This window comes from Nerophis ophidion, linkage group LG20 (assembly GCF_033978795.1).
Source record: "Nerophis ophidion isolate RoL-2023_Sa linkage group LG20, RoL_Noph_v1.0, whole genome shotgun sequence".
Classification (NCBI taxonomy): Eukaryota; Metazoa; Chordata; class Actinopteri; order Syngnathiformes; family Syngnathidae; genus Nerophis; species Nerophis ophidion.
In genome coordinates this window covers 12,738,783-12,759,483 of record NC_084630.1, presented here as the reverse complement: position 1 = coordinate 12,759,483, position 20,701 = coordinate 12,738,783, and the positions used below count along the sequence as shown (strand labels likewise).

At 38.1% G+C, this 20,701-nt stretch overlaps 1 protein-coding gene across 2 annotated transcripts in view; it reads left to right on the top strand.

The window, feature by feature from the left end:
* The window catches only part of mxi1 (max interactor 1, dimerization protein), a 77,674-nt gene that overhangs the window by 7,218 nt on the left and 49,755 nt on the right, over positions 1–20,701 (top strand). For both annotated transcript variants that reach the window (XM_061880489.1, XM_061880490.1), the window contains exons 2-3: positions 1,092–1,194; positions 17,748–17,777. In XM_061880489.1, the coding sequence (XP_061736473.1) occupies positions 1,092–1,194; positions 17,748–17,777 (133 nt within the window). The remainder of the gene's footprint in view (positions 1–1,091; positions 1,195–17,747; positions 17,778–20,701) is intronic.

Sequence of the window (20,701 nt, the reverse complement as noted above, 5' to 3'; positions counted from 1 at the left end):
GAATCTTTTTGAAAAAATTAAAAAACTAATTTATTGAACATCATTAGTAATTTTTCCTGATTAATATTAATTTTAGAATTTTGATGACATGTTTTAAATAGGTTAAAATCAAATCTGCATTTTGTTAGAATATATAACAAATTGGACCAAGCTATATTTCTAACAAAGACAAATCATTATTTCTTCTAGATTTTCCAGAAATTTTTTTTTTAAATAAATTAAAAAGAATTTGAAATAAGATTTAAATTTGATTCTAAAGATTTTCTAAATTTGTCACAATATTTTTATTTTTATTTTAATCGTATGTTTGAAGAAATATTTCAGAAATATTCTTCGTCGAAAAAACAGAAGCTAAAATTAAGAATTAAATTAAAATGTATTCATTATTCTTTACAATAAAAAAAATAAATTTACTTGAACATTGATTTAAATTGTCAGGAAAGAAGAGGAATTAATTTAAAAGGTAAAAAGGTATATGTGATTAAAAATCCTAAAATCATTTTTAAAGTTGTATTTTTTCTCTAAAATTGTCTTCCTGAAAGTTATAAGAAGCAAAGTAAAAAAAAAAAAATGAATTTATTTAAACAAGTAAAGACCAAGTCTTTAAAATATTTTCTTGGATTTTCAAATTCTATTTGAGTTTTGTCTCTCTTTGAATTAAAAATGTCGAGCAAAGCGAGACCAGCTTGCTAGTAAATAAATAAAATTAAAAAAATAGAGGCAGCTCACTGGTAAGTGCTGCTATTTGAGCTATTTTTAGAACAGGCCAGCGGGCTACTCACCTGGTCCTTACGCACCGCTTTGGTGACCCCTGCCCTAGTGTGTGAATGTTGTCTGTCTATCTGTGTTGGCCCTGCGATGAAGTGGCGACTTGTCCAGGTTGTACACCACCTTCCGCCCGAATGAAGCTGAGAGAGGCTCCAGCAAACTCCCGCTACCACGAGAGGGACACGCGGTAGGAAATGGATGGCTGTATACCACATGGTGCAGAAAATACGCCTGAACAGCGCTTACTTACCTTCACCCGGGGGATAGTGGGAAAATGGCAAATTTTACCAAATGGCTAACCAAATATTCTCTTCTTTCGACAGAGTGTGAACACGGATACGCTTCGACGTTTCCGTCGAATCCGAACACAAACTATCAGAGGCAAAGGAAATTCCGCAATAAGAAGTTCAACAACAACCACAATAGGTAAGAATGCAGTTGAAGTGTGGGTGAGCCTCCTGCACCACAACACACTTCCATCCCTATAACTGATTATATTGTGCATGGCAGCAGAGGAAAACGTTAGTTTGGTGTTTAATTTGCATGCATTGAACATTGGAGAGGCAGGACGGTGGAACAGGGGTTACTGCGTATCTCACAATACGAAGGTCCTGAGTTCGATCCCGGGCTCGGGGTCTTTCTGTGTGAAGTTTGCATATTGTCCCCGTGACTGCGTGAGTACATCAATCAACGTTAACATGTATTATGCTTTTTCAGAAGAAAAACAAACTTTCAGATTATGGATATTTAAAAAAAAACAACTATTAAATAGAATGTAGTACTAACAACTAACATCATTGAAAGTAATTTGTATGTATATATATATAATATATATATATATATATATATATATAATATAATATATATATATATATATATATATATATATATATATATATATATATATATATGTAGGTGTGGGAAAAATTACAAGACTACTTCGTCTCTACAGAACTGTTTCATGAGGGGTTCCCTCAATCATCAGGAGATTTTAATGGAAGCATTCACACACAATGGTTTATATAGGGCACAGAGTGGGTGGGTACAGGCAGGCGTAGGGTGTGGTGATTGGCTCATGTGTTACCTAGGAGGTGTTTCCATCTGTGGCGGCATCAGGTTTCTTGCGACAGTTACATGTAACTGTCGCAAGAAACCTGATTGCCCTCTCAACGGAGGGTGCTTACAGACATCAGTCGTTTACCAAGCAAAGGTAACACGCAAGGACATTAAAACATCCGACACGTACGTAGGATTAACCGAAGGAGCGTTCAAAACAAGATGGAATAATCACAACGCCTCCTTTAGAAACCAGACTTTGCGGAATTCTACAGAACTCAGCAAACACATTTGGAACCTGAAAGACAATAATGTTGAATATTCAATATTCAATGGCAAATTCTTGCATCCAGCACACCTTACAACAGTGGTAATAAAAGATGCAACCTATGCTTAAAAGAGAAACTGTTTATTATATATCATCCAGATCTATCATCCCTCAGCAAGCGCAGTGAAATCATTTCAACATGCCGCCACCGACGGAAACACCTCCTAGGTAACACATGAGCCAATCACCACACCCTACGCCTGCCTTTACCCACCCACTCTGTGCCCTATATAAACCATTGTGTGTGAATGCTTCCATTAAAATCTCCTGATGATTGAGGGAACCCCTCATGAAACAGTTCTGTAGAGACGAAGTAGTCTTGTAATTTTTCCCACACCTACATATTGCGCTCTACCACGGTATCGAGCACTATTCTCTGGATAATCCAATCAAAACATGTATGTATATATATATATATATATATATATATATATATATATATATACACACACATACACAGAGAGAGAAAGAGAGAGATTACTTATTTTATGAGTTGGGGCCCTTTGGATTCCCAAGACCTTTAATCTGAGGTTTTTTTAATCAATCAATCAAAGTTTATTTATATAGCCATAAATCATGAGTGTCTCAAAGGGCTGTACAAGCCCCAACGACATCCTCTGCTCAGATCCCACATCAGGGCATGGAGAAATTCAACCCAATGGGATACAACGAGAAACCTTAGAGGGGATCGCAGATGTGGGGGCCCCTCACCCTCTGGGCGACTGGTGTAATAGATGTCGCGTGAATCTAGTTAATAGTGTGAGAGCCCACTACATTGTGGATCTAACATAACAGTGTGAGAGTCCAGTCCATAGTGGATCTAACATAATGGTGTGAGAGTCCAGTCCATAGTGGATCTAGTTAATAGTGGAGAGTCCAGTCCATAGTGGGGCCAGCAGAGATCACCTGGAGTGGAGACAGGTCTGCAGTGCAGAGACGTCCCCAACTGATGCACAGATGAGTGGTCCACCCTCGGTCTCGACTTTGAATAGCTAGCGATCATCAAATCTGTGCCACCCCTCTGCCCGAGGGAGAGGGGGGCAGAGCAGAAAAGAAACGGCAGATCAACTGGTCTAAAAGGGAGGCTAGAGTATACAAATGAGTTTTAAGATGGGACTTCAATGCCTCTACTGAAGTAGCATCTCACTATAACTGTCATTGCTCAAAACTCAAAAGCAATGTTATGTTTATTTTTTTTTACCATTAAAATTATTTACCTATTTAAGGCTACAGTTATTTCACATAAAATATTCTGTTTTGGGAGGAAAATATTGCATATTCTGTGTTTTTTCGGTCAAATAGTATTGACAGAAATGGCATAAAACATTAAAATAAAAAAACTCTGTATCATGGACACATCTGAAGTTAATCTATAGCTCTTTAGATGTTGAAATTAAAATAAAAACATTGATATATGACATTTAACACCTTACTTACAGTTTGCATGTTTTCCTCGTGACTGTGTGGGTTCCCTCTGGGTACTCCGGCTTCCTCTCACCTCCAAAGACATGCACCTGGGGATAGGTAGATTGGCAACACTACATTGGTCCTAGTGTGTGAATGTGAGTGTGAATGTTGTCTGTCTGTCTGTGTTATCCCTGCGATGAGATGGCGACTTGTCCAGGGTGTACCCCGCTTTTCGCCCAAATGCAGCTGAGATAGACTCCAGCAGGCGGTAGAAAACGGATGTGATGGATGAATATTGGAGGAGCGCACTTGACGTCCATCCACACTGCTGTTGTGTGCATTCGGGGGGGAGGAGATAGGCAGCAAGCTCCTATAGCAACCTCTGTTTGCTTTTCATCAGCTGATTGTCAAAGCTACCGAGGTGCCTGCAGGCTAGGGACCGTGGTGAAAGTGACGGCTTAACAACGAAAACACAACGTCATCTATTGATGTGCTAACCTGCTTCACCTTGGTTTTTGTTGTTATAGTAAATTTGGTGGTTTTGGCCTAGAGCAGTGCACTCTATGTATGGCTGGGGGTGGGGGCAGGGGGAGTATTTCCCTAAGGTGGAAGCTATACTACACATGTTTGTAAAGGGATTAGCATGTTTCTACCTTTTAAGGGAGTCAAAGCGCTTTGACACTATTATCACATTCACCTACTGATGTTGCTGCATCAGGAGCAACTGGAGGTTCAGTATTCAGGCCATGTCCACACAAACACAGAGAGTTTAAAAAACACACATTAAAACGATCTCCATTCACACAAGTGTGGTTTCAAAACTATCTCTGTCTACACACACACACACACAACTGCTGTCATGCACATTTTGTCTCATCAGAATGCTGGAAAAAAGAGGGACAGCTGACTTGTGTAGCATTGCACCTCCGTTATAATATTGTTTTATTTTGATACACTAGACAAGGATCGGCAACCAAAACGTTGAAATAGTCATATTGGACCAAAAATACAAAAAAAACTATCTGCCTGAAGCGGCAAAACATGAAAAGCCGTAAATAAGTCTTATAGTGAAAGCAACACATGATTTAAGTGTCTATATTAGCTATATTAGCCTACTATAAGTACTATAATGAAGACAACACATGATGTAAGTGTCTATATTAGCACATTAGCCGACTATCAAAATGACTACGTGTTGCAGGCTGAAACAAATCTTCGTTGACAGAAATGTTGAAGTGTAATATTTATTCTACACATTTTTACAACATTGGAAAGCATTAGTAAATCAGAAGCTACTCAGAGGGTGAGATAGCTCCTGGAAATGACTGGCTTTTAATGGCCAAAGGTATGGATTTGTGTGTCCAAGTTAAAGGAAACCGCAGGCTGTCTTTGTTTGCTGTGGTCTGGAACAACATGGCACATAAACAACAATCTGAAATGCAGCCAATATTGCATACAGATAATGTGTCATAAGACATGAAAAACTAAATTATTTACAAAGAGGATACAAGTAAAGGATATTAAATAGGCTCAAATAAACCTACAAATGAGGCATAATGATGCAATATGTACATACAGCTAGCCTAAATAGCATGTTAGCATGGATTAGCACTGACCAAATATGCCTGATTAGCACGCCAACAAGTCAACAACATCAACAAAGTGCACCTTTGTGCATTCACGCACAGCATGAAACCTTTGGTGGACAAAATGAGACAAAAAAGGAGTGGAATATTTTACATGTACACAAACTTGCATTTTTTTCCATTTTCAATCCTTTTTTAAAAATGTCCCAGGGAGCAACAAGGGCGTGCGACTCCAGAGCCGCGAGTTGCTGACCCGCGTGCTAGAAACACAATGCCATGTACATTATCCTTAAAACCGGCCTGCACTTACACATAGCCCTGGGACCAATATTAATCTTTTTTTTTTTTGTGTGTGTTTAAACCGCGCATACGTACCTGTGCTGCTGAAACACTCATGGAATTATAACATGTTTATTTAGTAACATGGTAATATATTACATGTGCGGTACTTTATTTCTAAAATAAGCGCACACTTTAAGCAGCCAAGGAAACCTCTTTAATGTTTAGATGCCTAAAGCGTGCGGACTTGCGTGTGCAAAATTCTTGTGGAATTATAAAACATTTAATCTTCTATATAGTGATATATCACATGTGCAATGAAGTGTATATTGACTTTAACATCTGTACACACTAACAAGAAGGACATTTTAAATGATTGAAACTTTTATTAGTAGATTGCACAGTACAGTACATATTCCGTACAATTGACCACGAAATGGTAACACCCGAATAAGTTTTTCAACTTGGTTTAAGTCGGGGTCCACGTTAATCAATTCATGGTTACTTCATGGTTCTTTAGTCCAGGGCTTTTCAATTACATAATGAGGAAGGCCGCAGTTTCAAGAGCTCAAGGGCAGTTGAATAGGCCTGCCTTAGTTGCTTGGGCACTTTTTATGTGCGGTCGCGCCCTGCTCCATCGACACACATAAGTTAATAACTTCCTGATCTGTGTTTGAATAAGGAAACATGAGCTAATGTTGCATCTTTCCTAAGCAGTACGTCTTGCTTGTCAACCATCAGCTGGAGGTCCGAGAGCAATTGTATAAAAAACTGCTCATTGGCGCTGGCGGTAGTGTCATAAGCCCATTTTGATGTCTTTTTTGTCAATGTTGAGTAAAAATAGCAGCATGTTTACGTTCAAACATACAGTAAGTATCCTTAAAGTATGTTTAAAGGCCTACTGAAATGAGATTTTCTTATTTAAACAGGGATAGCAGGTCCATTCTATGTGTCATACTTGATCATTTCGAGATATTGCCATATTTTTGCTGAAAGGATTTAGTAGAGAACATCGACGATAAAGTTTGCAACTTTTGGTCGCTGATAAAAAAGCCTTGCCTGTACCCGAAGTCGCAGACGATGACGTCACCTGTGTGAGGGTTCCTCACATTCTCACATTGTTTATAATGGGAGCCTCCAACAAAAAGAGCTATTCGGACCGAGAAAACGACAATTCCCCCATTAATTTGAGCGAGGATCAAAGATTCGTGGCTGAGGATATTGAAAGCGAAGGACTAGAAAACAAATTAAATAAAGTTTTTAAAAAAAGGCGATTGTATTGTGAGCGATTCAGATGTTTTTAGACACATTTACTAGGATAATTCTGGAAGATCCCTTATCTGCTCATTGTTTTAACAGTGTTTTAGTGAGATTCTAAAGATTGTAAAGACATTCCTTGAGGTCGGATGGGTGGGATGAACAAGTAGTGTCTCAGAGAGAAGCCGAGGAGACACTGCTGCAGGACGACGAATAATCCATTGATGTCTCCGGTAAGATATATATCACAATTTCCCCATCCAAAAACATGCTGGTTGACGTAGAGAAAACATGTTCGCTTGACCGCTCCGCTTCACAACATACAAAGAAACACCGGCTGTGTCTCGGTGCTAAAGACAGCTGCAATTCACCGCTTTCCACCAACAGCATTGTTCTTAATAGTCTCCATTATTAAATGAATAAATTGCAAAAGATTCAGCAACACAGATGTCCAAAATACTGTGTAATTACGCCATGAACAGAGACGACTTTAAGCCGTGTTTGGTGCAGCGCTAATAATTCCTAACAGTCTGTGACGTCACGTGTACGTTCCGCGACGTTTTCAACAAGAAACTCCGCGGGAAATTTAAAATTGCAATTTAGAAAACTAAAAAGGCCGTATTGGCATGTGTTGCGATGTTAATATTTCATCATTGATTTATAAACTATCAGATGCGTGGTCGGTAGTAGTGGGTTTCAGTAAGTCTTTAAAGTCAGCAAAGCTGTGTTGTTGAGCTTCATTAGAGTGGTACAAGTCTTTGTTTGTGCCGCATACATGCATATGCTGAGTGGGGAGTTTTGGAACACTTTGGCCAGCGTCTGCAAAAGTCTTCGTTTTTAAGGAAAAAAGTATGTGTTTATGTGCAGAGATAAGTATGCGTTAAGTATTCGTGTTCGCATGGACATGGCCTTAGAAATCGACCGAATATCAGTACTGATATTTGGTATTTTGACATATCAGTATTGACATCAATATACACAGATATGATAACAGTATTTAAAGGAACTAATAATTTGTCAAGTAAATAGTTATAAACATTACGGGTGTTTGCATCGCAATTATTATTTGTATTGATACGAGATCAATTAAAAAAAAAAATCCAAAAAGGATTTATTTTTTTTATCTTTAATCTATCTGGTCCAGCCTGTCAGGCAAATCTTATTGTTGATGTAGATGCCCATATCTGCTGTACGGATTTATTTCAGAAAAGAGACGTGTTGGGCCTTATTTGTATTTGACTACATTTCTGGGTGGTATTTTGTTCAACAAAACCAGTTTTTTTTTAAAGTAATATAAAAAATTTTCAGAGCTGTTTGTCTATTTTAAAGAGGAATGTAGGTAATCATAGAACTGCCACACAATGTTATTTAAAACGTTTGGATTTTGAATCTGGATTGGTTTGAATCGTGAATCAATTTTAAATTGAATCGTTGTCCCCAAGAATCGAATTGTGTCCAAAGATTCACAGCCCTAATAAACACTACTCAAGCTGATACCCGTTTGCCCTGCTTGTAAAAAAAAGTTGCCTTTTTTTCGCTGCAGCAGGATCCAACCCAAATGCCCTGATCCCTTTTGATTGCTACTGTAGGTACTGTATTCTTAATTGTAGACACATCACATTTTAGATGAGAGGAAATGCAAAAAATGCGTATACCAGGGCTCCCCCATCAAGTTATAGTTAGTAACGTTTGTGAACCACTGAGTTGGAACATAAAAAAAACAAAAAACTTTACAACCTTCTAAATACATTTTTCAACATTATGAGAGCCCTCTAAAAATGAAACATACCCTTTAGTCATTGTTACACTCTTTCTATTCAATATAATTATGATGCCTGAGACTATGCCAATCCGTGGTCGCAATACTGAACATCATGCTCTGACTGGTTTGGTCTCCTCGAGTGAACAGTAATACTGTAGTATTGATATTTTTAGTTTATGACTTCATAAACTAAAAATATCAATACTACAGTATATGCAGTGTCTGCTTGAAATACACGTATATTACATTATTATTATAATATACAGTATATGTTTGAAAATTATAAAAAACATGTATGATTTAAGACCAACAAATTGTTGAAAATGCTTAAAAAATAGTTAAAATATCCACAAACAATACCCAATGTTATACTGTCAATATCAGAGGCCAAAACTACTATAGTGTTTATATTTTTAATTTATTTAGCCATTATTAATGTATGAACATGCTTAATTTAAAACCCCAAAAATTGTAGAATATGCTTTAATAAAATGAAAAATAAATTTAAGGATGTGGTGAGGCCGCAATATTTGAGCGCGATGTGACGAGGGTATCTATCGCTCTGACGCTACTTTGTGATCTAACTTGTGCACATGTCGCTTCCAAGCTAATTCGCCAAACCACTTGCATGTTCGTTGTGCGCTAGGAGAAATCGCTTGTTTCGTCTTTTCGGATTAAAATTAAAAGGAACTACCGTAGCCGAGACTTTCTCACAATGGCCTTGAGGACGATAAAGACATACTGCACCTTTTACCCACACACAAAACCATGTTATTACATCTTTCTCTCTGGAAAACACTCGTACCGTAACAATGGTGAGTTGGTATTATTTTGTGATTTTAATTAGATTTTGTGCTTTTCTTTGTTTTGTGCTTCGGTGAATTACACTAGCCTTCGACCACTATGTAAATTCCTCATCAAAGTTCACGGTCAGCTGGAGCCTATTCCAGCTGACTTGTGGTGAGAGGTAGGGTTCTCCCTGTACTAGTTGCCTGCCATTCACATGGCACACATTTACAAACATGCATATATATTTTTAAAATGTGGGAATAAACCAGGGTATTGGTTTTTATCAACATATTTAATATTACTGTATTATTTGCTTATAATATTGTAGAACTGCACTGGATTATATTGAGGCTGTTTTTGATATTTAGTCTCACTTGTGTTGCTAACCGCTGGTGAGTGAGCATGGGACATAGTGAAGAGTAATTATTTTAACCATCTCCCAATATAAAATGCACTGTTTATTGATAATTTATTTTTAGACAAGGCTTGTGTATACCACCGTATTTGCTGCGTTCAAAGACTGAGCCCCTTCTGTGCTGCACATTCCACTGATGAATGTAACTTCCATACTGTAATTGATGGAAATCCTCAGAAATTAGGACCCATTGGTATTGTGTTCTCTCTCAGTGCAGGCCTGCTTACATTAATCTGTCAGTTGATAGTCATACATCAAACGAAAGCACCACTCTCTTGCTCTGAGCCCTTTAATATTAATGTGTGAGCGAGCAACAAACAGGAACTGCACATTACTCATCAGCACAGAACACTGCCTACCTCTGCATGGCAACAGTCGAGATCATATATTGGTTCGAAGCCGTACCAACAACGCTTCCCATGAGCTGGGAAGTTCTTATAATGGCGTTGTAGAAGAACATTACCTTGAATTATAATGATCATGGCTGAGATTGGAAGAAGCAGGGGAAATAATTGAATGTGCAGTTGTTACAGGGAGATTCATTTGACACTATAGTGATCAGGCAAGATGGCATCAACAGTCCTTTATTTTCATACCGTTTAATGTTAACAGTGTCTTTCCACCCCCTTTTCTCTTTCTTTTTCTTCTTTTAGTAATTCCCCCTTGCAATTGACCATTAAATATGTAAATTCAGCTACAGTATATTTGGTTTCTATTTTTCATCAGAAATGTTCACAGCTGTCACCTTTCTGATTTGTCACCGAACATAATTTTTTTCATCCTGTACAGAAGGGGTGCCCACACTTTTTCTGCAGGCGAGCTACTTTTCAATTGACCAACTCGAGGGGATCTACCTCATTTACATATATCATTTATATTTATTTATTTATGAAAGAGACATTTTTGTAAACAAGTTAAATGTGTTTAATGATAATACAAGCATGTGTAACGCATATAGATGTCTTTCTTTCACAAAGACAAGAATATAAGTTGGTGTATTACCTGATTCTGATGACTTGCATTGATTGGAATCAGACAGTAATGATGATAACGCCCACATTTTCAAATGGAGGAGAAAAAAAGTTGTCCTTTCTGTACAATACCACATGAAAGTGGTTGGTTTTTGGCATCTAATTCATCCAGCTTCCATACACTTTACAAGAAAAACCTTGGCGGCAAATTCCGTAGCTTGCTTGATTGACATTCACGGCACCCGAGGGTCTTGTGAGATGACGCTGGCTGCTGCCAGTTCATTATTATGAAAAAATGACAGAGAGGAAGGCGAGAAACACTTTTTATTTCAACAGACTTTCGCGCCGTCCCTTCCGTCAAAACTCTAAAGGCCGACTGCACATTTCCTATCTTCACAATAAAAGCCCTGCTTCATGCTGCCTGCGCTAACTAAATAAGAGTCTCGGAAAGCTGGCGTGCACAAGTGATGTGCACGCCAGCTTTCTGAGGGATCGCTTGTGCACGCCAGTTTTTCGAGACTCTGTATTTAGTTAGCGCAGGCAGCATGAAGCAGAGCTTTTATTGTGAAGATAGGAAATCTGCAGTCGGCCTTTAGAGTTTTGACGGAAGGTACGGCGCGAGAGTCTGTTGAAATAAAAAGTGTTTCTCGCCTTCCTCTCGGTCATATTTTCATAATAATGATCTTGCAGCAGCCAGCGTCATCTCACAAGACCCTCCGGTACCGCGAATGTCATTTAAGTGACGTCTTGGTGAAGATTGATGATCACTAATTTTCAGGTCTATTTTTTTAAAAAGCCTGGCTGGAGATCGACTGACACACCCCCCGCGGTCGACTGGTAGCTCGCGATCGACGTAATGGGCACCCCTGCTGTACAGTATGCAACGCCGTTATTCCCAATGGAATATCCCAGTGTGCTGAATAAAATATACATATTTGATCCTCCCCGACCCCTTTTGCAATGTGTTCCGGTTGTCAGCCTATTACAGTGTCAAATAATTCAAATGATAACATCTTCACCTGCCAATCAATTCAAACATAATGCCGCTTCATGACATCTATTTTTCTCAATGACAGAAAACATTAGAAATACGTGTGACCAAGCTAACTAATGTACATTTTTTGTTTTAGGTTTAGATTATCTAGGTCCAAAATGCAATAAGTCAACGAACGATAAATGAAGATGAAGTCGACTATAGCCATTTGTATGCGTCGTTACGGGTTACAAGAGCGGTCACTCTTTTGTACTACATGCACAAAAACGGTAATAATGATACCTGCTGTAAAACCCCCGACGGTTCCAATTACCGTATTAAATTAAAGTGATCCAAAAAAACGTGATCGATAACTGCACTTTGATAAACCTGCAGAAAGACGAGCTTTAGTCTGCTAGGTAGCTTAAATACTAACTTGAAAACAAGTGACAATAACATGTTTTTCTATACTAAATACATTATTCACATTGAACATAAAAGCCATGCTGCCTTTGCACAAAGTAGTGAAGTGAAGGGAATTATATTTATATAGCGCTTTGTCTCTAGTGACTCAAAGCGCTTTACATAATGAAACCCAATATCTAAGTTACATTTAAACCAGTGTGGGTGGCACTGGGAGCAGGTGGGTAAAGTGTATTGCTCAAGGACACAACGGCAATGACTAGGATGGCAGAAGCGGGGATCGAACCTGGAACCCTCAAGTTGCTGGCACGGCCACTCTACCAACCGAGCTATACCGCCCCAATAGTGTGTAGACTCAGTATGCCGCAAGTAGTCTTTGCCATTAAGGTAACGTGGCAGTCTTGTATTTTGTTGCGCCTTACAAGGCGTTTTTTAATGTCCATCCATCCATTTTCTACCGCTTATTCCCTTTTGGGGTCGCGGGGGGCGCTGGCGCCTATCTCAGCTACAATCGGGCGGAAGGCAGGGTACACCCTGGACAAGTCGCCACCTCATCGCAATGTATGTATTGTATTAATGAAACACCAGATGTTTTATGGTAACAAGCATTGTACAGTACATTACCTCATTTGGAGGTGTCGAAATCGCCATGTTGCTGTCCAGCGGCGACTGTAGCGTGGCGTGCACCTTCCACATCTCCACCTTCATTTTTGCTTGTCCTCCTCTGCATTCCTCAGACGCTCAACGCTCAGCAAAATTTTGTAATCAATTTCAACTCCACACCGTCGCGTTGAAACAGACAGTGTTTTCCACAGAAGGTGAACTCGCTGACGTCCAATAAACCGGAAGTGAAACATATTAACAAAGAAACCTTCTTAAATCCATCCATCCATTTTCTACTGCTTATTCCCTTCCGGGTCGCGGGGGGCGCTGGAGCCTATCCCAGCTACAAGCGGGTGGAAGGCGGGGTACACCCTGGGCAAGTCACTACCTCATCGCAGGGCCAACACAGATAGACAGACAACATTCACACTCCCATTCACACACTAGGGCCAATTTACTGTTGCCAATCAACCTATCCCCAGGTGCATGTCTTTGGAGGTGGGAGGAAGCCGGAGTACCCGGAGGGAACCCACGCAGTCACGGGGAGAACTTGCAAACTCCACACAGAAGGATCCCGGGCGCAGGATCGAACCCAGGACCTTCGTATTGTGAGGCAGGCGCACCAACCCCTCTTCACCGTGCTGCCCACATTCTTAAATGTTAAATTAAAATGGTAGAATATAGACATATGTAAACACAAACGCAAATAATATGGCTCTTAAGAAGCCAGAACAATGTTTGATGTTTCCTCTGCCATGAAAATGTATTGTGTAGGTAGGGTTCTACGGTATACCGGTACTGGTATAGTATCGCAGTACTATCCATCCATCCATCCATCATCTTCCGCTTATGCGAGGTCGGGTCGCGGGGGCAACAGCCTAAGCAGGGAAACCCAGACTTCCCTCTCCCCAGCCACTTCGTCTAGCTCTTCCCGGGGGGATCCCGAGGCGTTCCCAGGCCAGCCGGGAGACATAGTCTTCCCAACGTGTCCTGGGTCTTCCCCGTGGCCTCCTACCGGTTGGACGTGCCCTAAACACCTCCCTAGGGAGGCGTTCGGGTGGCATCCTGACCAGATGCCCGAACCACCTCATCTGGCTCCTCTCGATGTGAAGGAGCAGCGGCTTTACTTTGAGCTCCTCCCGGATGGCAGAGCTTCTCACCCTATCTCTAAGGGAGAGCCCCGCCACACGGCGGAGGAAACTCATTTCGGCCGCTTGTACCCGTGATCTTATCTTTTCGGTCATGACCCAAAGCTCATGACCATAGGTGAGGATGGGAACGTAGATCGACCGGTAAATTGAGAGCTTTGCCTTCCGGCTCAGCTCCTTCTTCACCACAACGGATCAGTACAACGTCCGCATTACTGAAGACGCCGCACCGATCCGCCTGTCGATCTCACGATCCACTCTTCCCTCACTCGTGAACAAGACTCCTAGGTACTTGAACTCCTCCACTTGAGGCAGGGTCTCCTCCCCAACCCGGAGATGGCAGTACTAATCAATCAAAAATGGTACTATACTCTGAAATGTATGGCACGTCATCACGTCATGAGATTGCTGGTTTTGCGAGCAGAGAAGCATGTTCGACAGCGCACAATCACGGAGTACTTTCAAGCAGACACAGTGTGTAGAAGTATAATAGCGTATCTAGTCGATACTACCATGATTACATCAATATTTTTACTGTCATAAAATATTTTTTTCCTGCTTTTAAAATGTATATTATGTTTGTAAACTCAGGAAATATGTCCCTGGACACATGGGGACTTTGAATATGACCAATGTATGATCCCGTAACTACTTGGTGTCGGATCGATACCTAAATTAGTGATATCATGCAAAACTAATGTAAAGTATCCAAACAACAGACGAATAAGTGATTATTACATTTTAACATGAGTGTATATAAAACATGTTAAAAGATAAAGTAAGCAGATATTAAGAGTAAATAAGCAAGTGGATTAATGATAATTTTTTAAAGCTTGTCCCTCCATAATTTTGAAAAAAAAGAATGATAAATGGCCAAATATGTTACTGCATCGGTCAGCAGACTTAATTAGGAGCCTTTGTTCGCTTACTTACTACTAAAAGAAAAGTTGTCTAGTATGCTCACTATTTTATTTAAGGACAAAATTATTTTTCGATTGCAATAAGAAACATGTTTAATGTACTGTAAGATTTTTTGTTAAAATAAAGCCATTAATGCCTTTTTTTGTGGTCCCCCTTATTTAGAAAAGTACCAAAAAGTTTTGAAAAGCATCAAAATATTGGTGTCAGAACAACACTGAGTTGTCCTCTCTGTCCCCCGTTTTGCAATCCCACCCAACCACGTCCAACACCATAACCACTTTGAAGCAGCTCCGAAGGAGGTAGCCTACTGTTACCACTCTACTCAGGTTATTTTGTATTATGGGATTGTTCCATCTAGTCCTAAAATTTAACTAGTTATTAAAAAAAAAAAGAAAAATACAACTTTGTTAAAAGATTTGTGTGTAATTACTTTTTGCGCACTTAAAACAACAACAATAATGCTAACCGTGATCATTTTGGTCAAAATAACTTTATTTCGTCAATATATTCATTGTTTTGTTTGCATATATTTGAATGTCTCCCGTGCTCTCCTTAATAGAGACAGAATTTATTTATTTCACTTGGATATTTAAAAGTTTACATTCTATTTACAATGTTAAAATATATGAGCAATTCAATTTTATTTATTTATTGCATTTGAAAGGGTATATGTGCATTATTATCGTTAGTTACGGGAATAATTTGGTCTCAAAATAATGTTGACAATAATATTGTTTATCTGCAATAATTTGAAAGTCAATAAAATATAGCAACCAGCAAAATTTGTTATCGGTCCAGGCTGACAATTTGTCCAACCTTTTCCTATTATATAGGGCATAGGCAATTTAATAAAAGTAGTTTTTTAATTTATATTTGAAGAAATTGCTGTCATGGTTTAGTCTTGTTTGCAGCAGCATTCTCTGTAACATGTTGAGGCTTAAAGTGATGAGCTTATCTGACTGTCCTCACTTGCCTACCGTTTATAGCAGGGGTGCTTTATCTCATTGACCCACTCTGTGTCTGCGTCTACAGACACACACACACACACACACACATATGCATACACTCACAAATAATGTATTCCAAAAGAAGTAAACATACTGCAGTTGTGTAAGGCCCAAAGCCAGTTCATTATCTGATTTGCTTTATTGTTAAGCTGCCGACACCTTGCTCTCTGATTCTGAATGGTGGAAAAGGGTTCGTGATGATAAAGGAGTATAGGACAGCACTCTGACTTAGATTGATGTCTATGAATGTGCAACTATATAAAGGAGCTAAAAAGGACCGATGGCTGGGGCTTGCATCAACTCTGAATAATGGTGTGTCTCTCGGACAAATAGTGTAAGTGACATCAGCTTTGCTCCAAAAACAGAATGTAAGTTAACACCATTTGTCATAATATTATGAATGCTAATGCAGATAAAATGTCAGCATTTAAATTTTGGACATGTTCTATTGTGTGATATGTTAAGTATTTAACAAACATGACTTGTTGCGCACGACAGTAAAATCAATGGTAAAATGCTTGTGTTTTATAAATGATGTGCACTCTGGTTAAAAGCCAACACAAAGACATTACAAGCACAATTACAAAAAAAGATGTGAAATATGGTTGTACGATAATGAATTTTCTGGCAGAAAAGCTGGTCTTCTGCATTGCAGTTTCAGAAGTTGAAACATTAGGAAGTACCACCATTACGTTAATGTGGAATACACTAAATGGGCTTCTGATGTTCATGCAGGAGGATACAAATGTTAGTTGTTCAAAGATGGTCAGCTGAGGCAGAACACATTACATGACTTTTGCTGGGTTGCAGTTGATGTATGTTGAAACCCTTCCAATATTTAAGCTCTTGTTCTGCAAGCCAACTTCCACTTCCTTGTTCTACTGTGATCCCAGCACATTTACCTGGCCGATGGCCTTGTCGTTTTAAATTTTGACCACTGACACCACTGAATGCACAGCCACTCTTGCATACTACATGAACAGTAATGTAGTCTAATGCAGACATATGGTGTTTTAATTTATTTTAATTATTAATTTGGGAGGGGTAATTTACTGTGAAGCAGTGGTATAGAACAATGGCTGTTTATCCTTGTCTAATTCCAATTTATGATAAGTAGACTTCATATTTGAGACATAATGCAGCATCAATGATGCTTTGTTTGCATGCCTGCGGGGCAAGTTACACCTGTCACCCACCCTTTAAAAGTACGATCTCTTGAGCTGAGGTGGAGCACACTTTGCATTGATGGCAACTCGGCCATTTACGCACGGGAAGGCTTTTGTCTTCTTTCAATATGTTGCCACACAAAGGCAGTGTAAGGGACTAGCGTCTTCACTTTACATTATTAACAGAGCACTGAACCCTGCTTGCTTCGTGCACAGGACATGTACTTGCTCCCATTCCTGCTAGCAGCACATGCATGTAGACACAGGCCCATTCCCAAAAAGTGACTCCTAAGGGAGCACAAGTCAGTGTCACTTGTATATGCCTGCTGAGCAGTGTCGTGTGTCATTGAGGAGGAGATGATAGTGCACTCTTGGCTGTCACACTGATGTTTGATGGTGCAAAGACTTTGAAAAGCTAGGCCTCAGCTTGAACTTTGTTTCAAGAATATAATAATAATTATGTCCGTCTGTCTGCTATACAATTTTCTATGCATGCCTGCTGGGAGCTATAACTTGCTATATATCCCACTAATAAAAAGTAATTACAGGCTCGTCATATAGACAACTTTTTCCACCCACAATCACACCTACGGGCAACTCAAGCTCCCCTTTAACCTGCCGTGGGAGGGAGCTGGAGAGAAGCAACATATAGAGAGTACCCTCTTATTGCTGTGAGGTGCAAACCGGGATTAATAATTCAGTTCATATGACTTATGATATGAAATCACAGGGTCTTCGTCTCATTCATACATCATATGGCCATTACACCAACTAGAACACATTTTTGGTAAAATATTGCACTGTATCTCCAGTACTGTATACATGTATAATAATTGCCTTGAATAAGAGATTTGTATCTAAATACAACCTTTTGTTCTGCCCTTGCAGGTCCACACACAATGAGCTGGAGAAAAATAGGTAAGTCGATCATAATTTCATCCAAAAATGTTGCCTTTCAAGGGGGTCCGATTATGCAAAACCGATTTTTCTTACCTGTTGGCACCTGATTCTGCGTTTTTGGGATCCCCATAATTGCCAAAAATTTTAATCTAAACCATGGAGGCGTCATGAAAATTGTTTTAAAACACTTTTGCTTCTTTACAATCAAGCCGTTTGGAGTTTGAGACAATTGTCACATATTTTGCCTCAGTTTTGCCAGCCGTTATCTCCAATTATGGTAGAGAATACCCAAAAAGCTTTGCGCAAGTTCACCATTTTTATTCAGTTGTAAACAATTACAACCTTATTTTTCTCTATCCTCTTCTACATCCACATGCATGTTGGCATCCTGCGCTGTTGCCATTTTCTTATAAAAAGTTGCATATAGTTCTAGCTTTTATTTTCCAGTTTGGAAGCACTAAAAACTGCAATTTAGCAGACAGGGTGGAGACGCTTTGGCAGGTATATAAGCGCCTATAAAATGGCACTTTCTAAAGAGACCGTCAGAAAGTGGCTTGAAGATGGTTTGTAAAACAATATCTATGCAAAATGTTTTAACCAAAGCTCCACCATTACATGTTATGTAGACCACAAAGAAGTTAGGCCTAGGCGATATATTGATTTTATCGATACATTTTGAGTTTTTTGTTGCAGACAATTTAAAAAATCGTCCACTTACTTTCTTAGCGGATATTTATATTTGCAAAACATGGTTAATGCTAACAAAAGTGAGACGTTTGTTCCGAAGAAAAGTGTTGTCAGTGCTTTAAAAGTGTGGCAACAGGCGTGGATCAAGTGACTGCACGGTGAAAAGTTTATTTTATAAAGGCAGCAGCACAACTAACTTATTCCAGCTTCGAGTGGAGTGGGGTGAAATGCATCTCTTTACGATCTCTAGTGCAGTCGCTATGCACATCCATACCGGACAGCTACTACATGTGTGCTGCTGCAAAACTCTTGTGGAATTATAACACAGTTCATTATCAATATAGTCATATATTGCATGTGCAATCAAGTGTACATTGTCTTTAACATCAGTGCACACTAACACGGAGCCCAGAATACTACATGGAAAAGCCTGCATTTATCTACTTTCTAACTGTACACAGTCATCTCAATGTTGTACTTGCTTATATATTTTCATACACTGTACAATACTAAATTTTTTTACATAATTTTTTTATTCAAGACATAAGTCTTAAGTTTGCACTTTATTGATCTGATAGGTTTTTATTATATTTATTGTTTTTTGTTGTCCATTGATTTACTGGAATGGATATGTCTGCATGCAATGTGCAATGCAAAATTTTTATTTATTTTTTTCAAGACAGAAGTTTTAATTTTGCACTTTATTAATCTCAATGTTGGATATTATTGTTTGCATGCAATGTACAATGCTACATTTTTGTTTACAGAAGTATTTGATTCAAGCAGAAGTATTACCTCCTAGAGGAAGTTCTTCATTTAGTTTTTTGAAAATGTTTGCATAAAAAGTACAATTTATATCTGGTCTAAAAAGAACAATGATATACAAATGAGAATTTTGCTAAAGGTAAGATGCAGTGTATGCAGTGTGATTTCAAATTACTACCGTATTTTTCGGATTATAAATCGCTCCGGAGTATACGTTGCACCGGCCGAAAATGCATTATAAAGAATGAAAAAAAAAAAATAAAAAAATAAATAAATATATATATATATATATAGATAGATAGATAGATATGTATATATATATATATATATATATATATATATATATATAGATGTGTGTGTGTATATATATGTGTGTGTATATATATATATATATATATATATATATATATATATATATATATATATATATATATATATATATATATATATATATATATATATATATATATATACATATATATGTGTATATATATATATATATATATATATATATACATATATATGTACATATATATGTATATATATATATATATATATATATATATATATACATATATGTACATATATATGTATATATATATATATATATATATATATATATATATATATACATATATGTACATATATATGTATATATATATATATATATATATATATATATATATATATATATATATACATATATATGTATGTGTATATATATATATATATATATATATATATATATATATATATATATACATATATATGTATGTGTATATATATATATATATATTTCGCACTGGAGTATAAGTCGCATTTTTGGGGGAAATTTATTTGATAAAATCCAACACCAAGAATAGACATTTGAAAGGCAATTTAAAATAAATGAAGAATAGTGAAAAACAGGCTTAATAAGTGTACATTATATGATGCATAAATAACCAAATGAGAATGTGCCTGGTATGTTATGGTAAGAGTCATTCAAATAACTATAACATATAGAACAGGGGTCGGGAACCTTTTTGGCTGAGAGAACCATGAAAGCCAAATATTTCAAAATGTATTTCAGTGAGAGCCATATCATATTTTTTAACACTGAATACAACTAAATGCGTGCATTTTTAAGTAAGACCAACATTTTTAGAGTATAATGAGTCTCTTATTTTTTTAAATAACATTGTTATTCTGAAGCTAACCAATAATAAATAAAATGTCATGTCTGTTGATCATGTTTTTGTTTGGCTATGTGCTGTTAGTCCTTTGGACTCTTTAAGTTCCCGTTTTTTTCCACTCCCTTGTCTGGTTTCCTTGGTTACTCACTTTGTCCACCTGTCTCTGGTGGACAAAATGCCCGCTCACCTGCTTCCCGAGCACTAATCAGTGGCAGTATTTAAGCTTGTCTTTGCCAGTCAGTCGCCCTGGCGTCAATGTGATCTTTTCTTGCTCTGCGCTGACTTATTTCATGCCTTGCCATAGTTTCGTGCTTA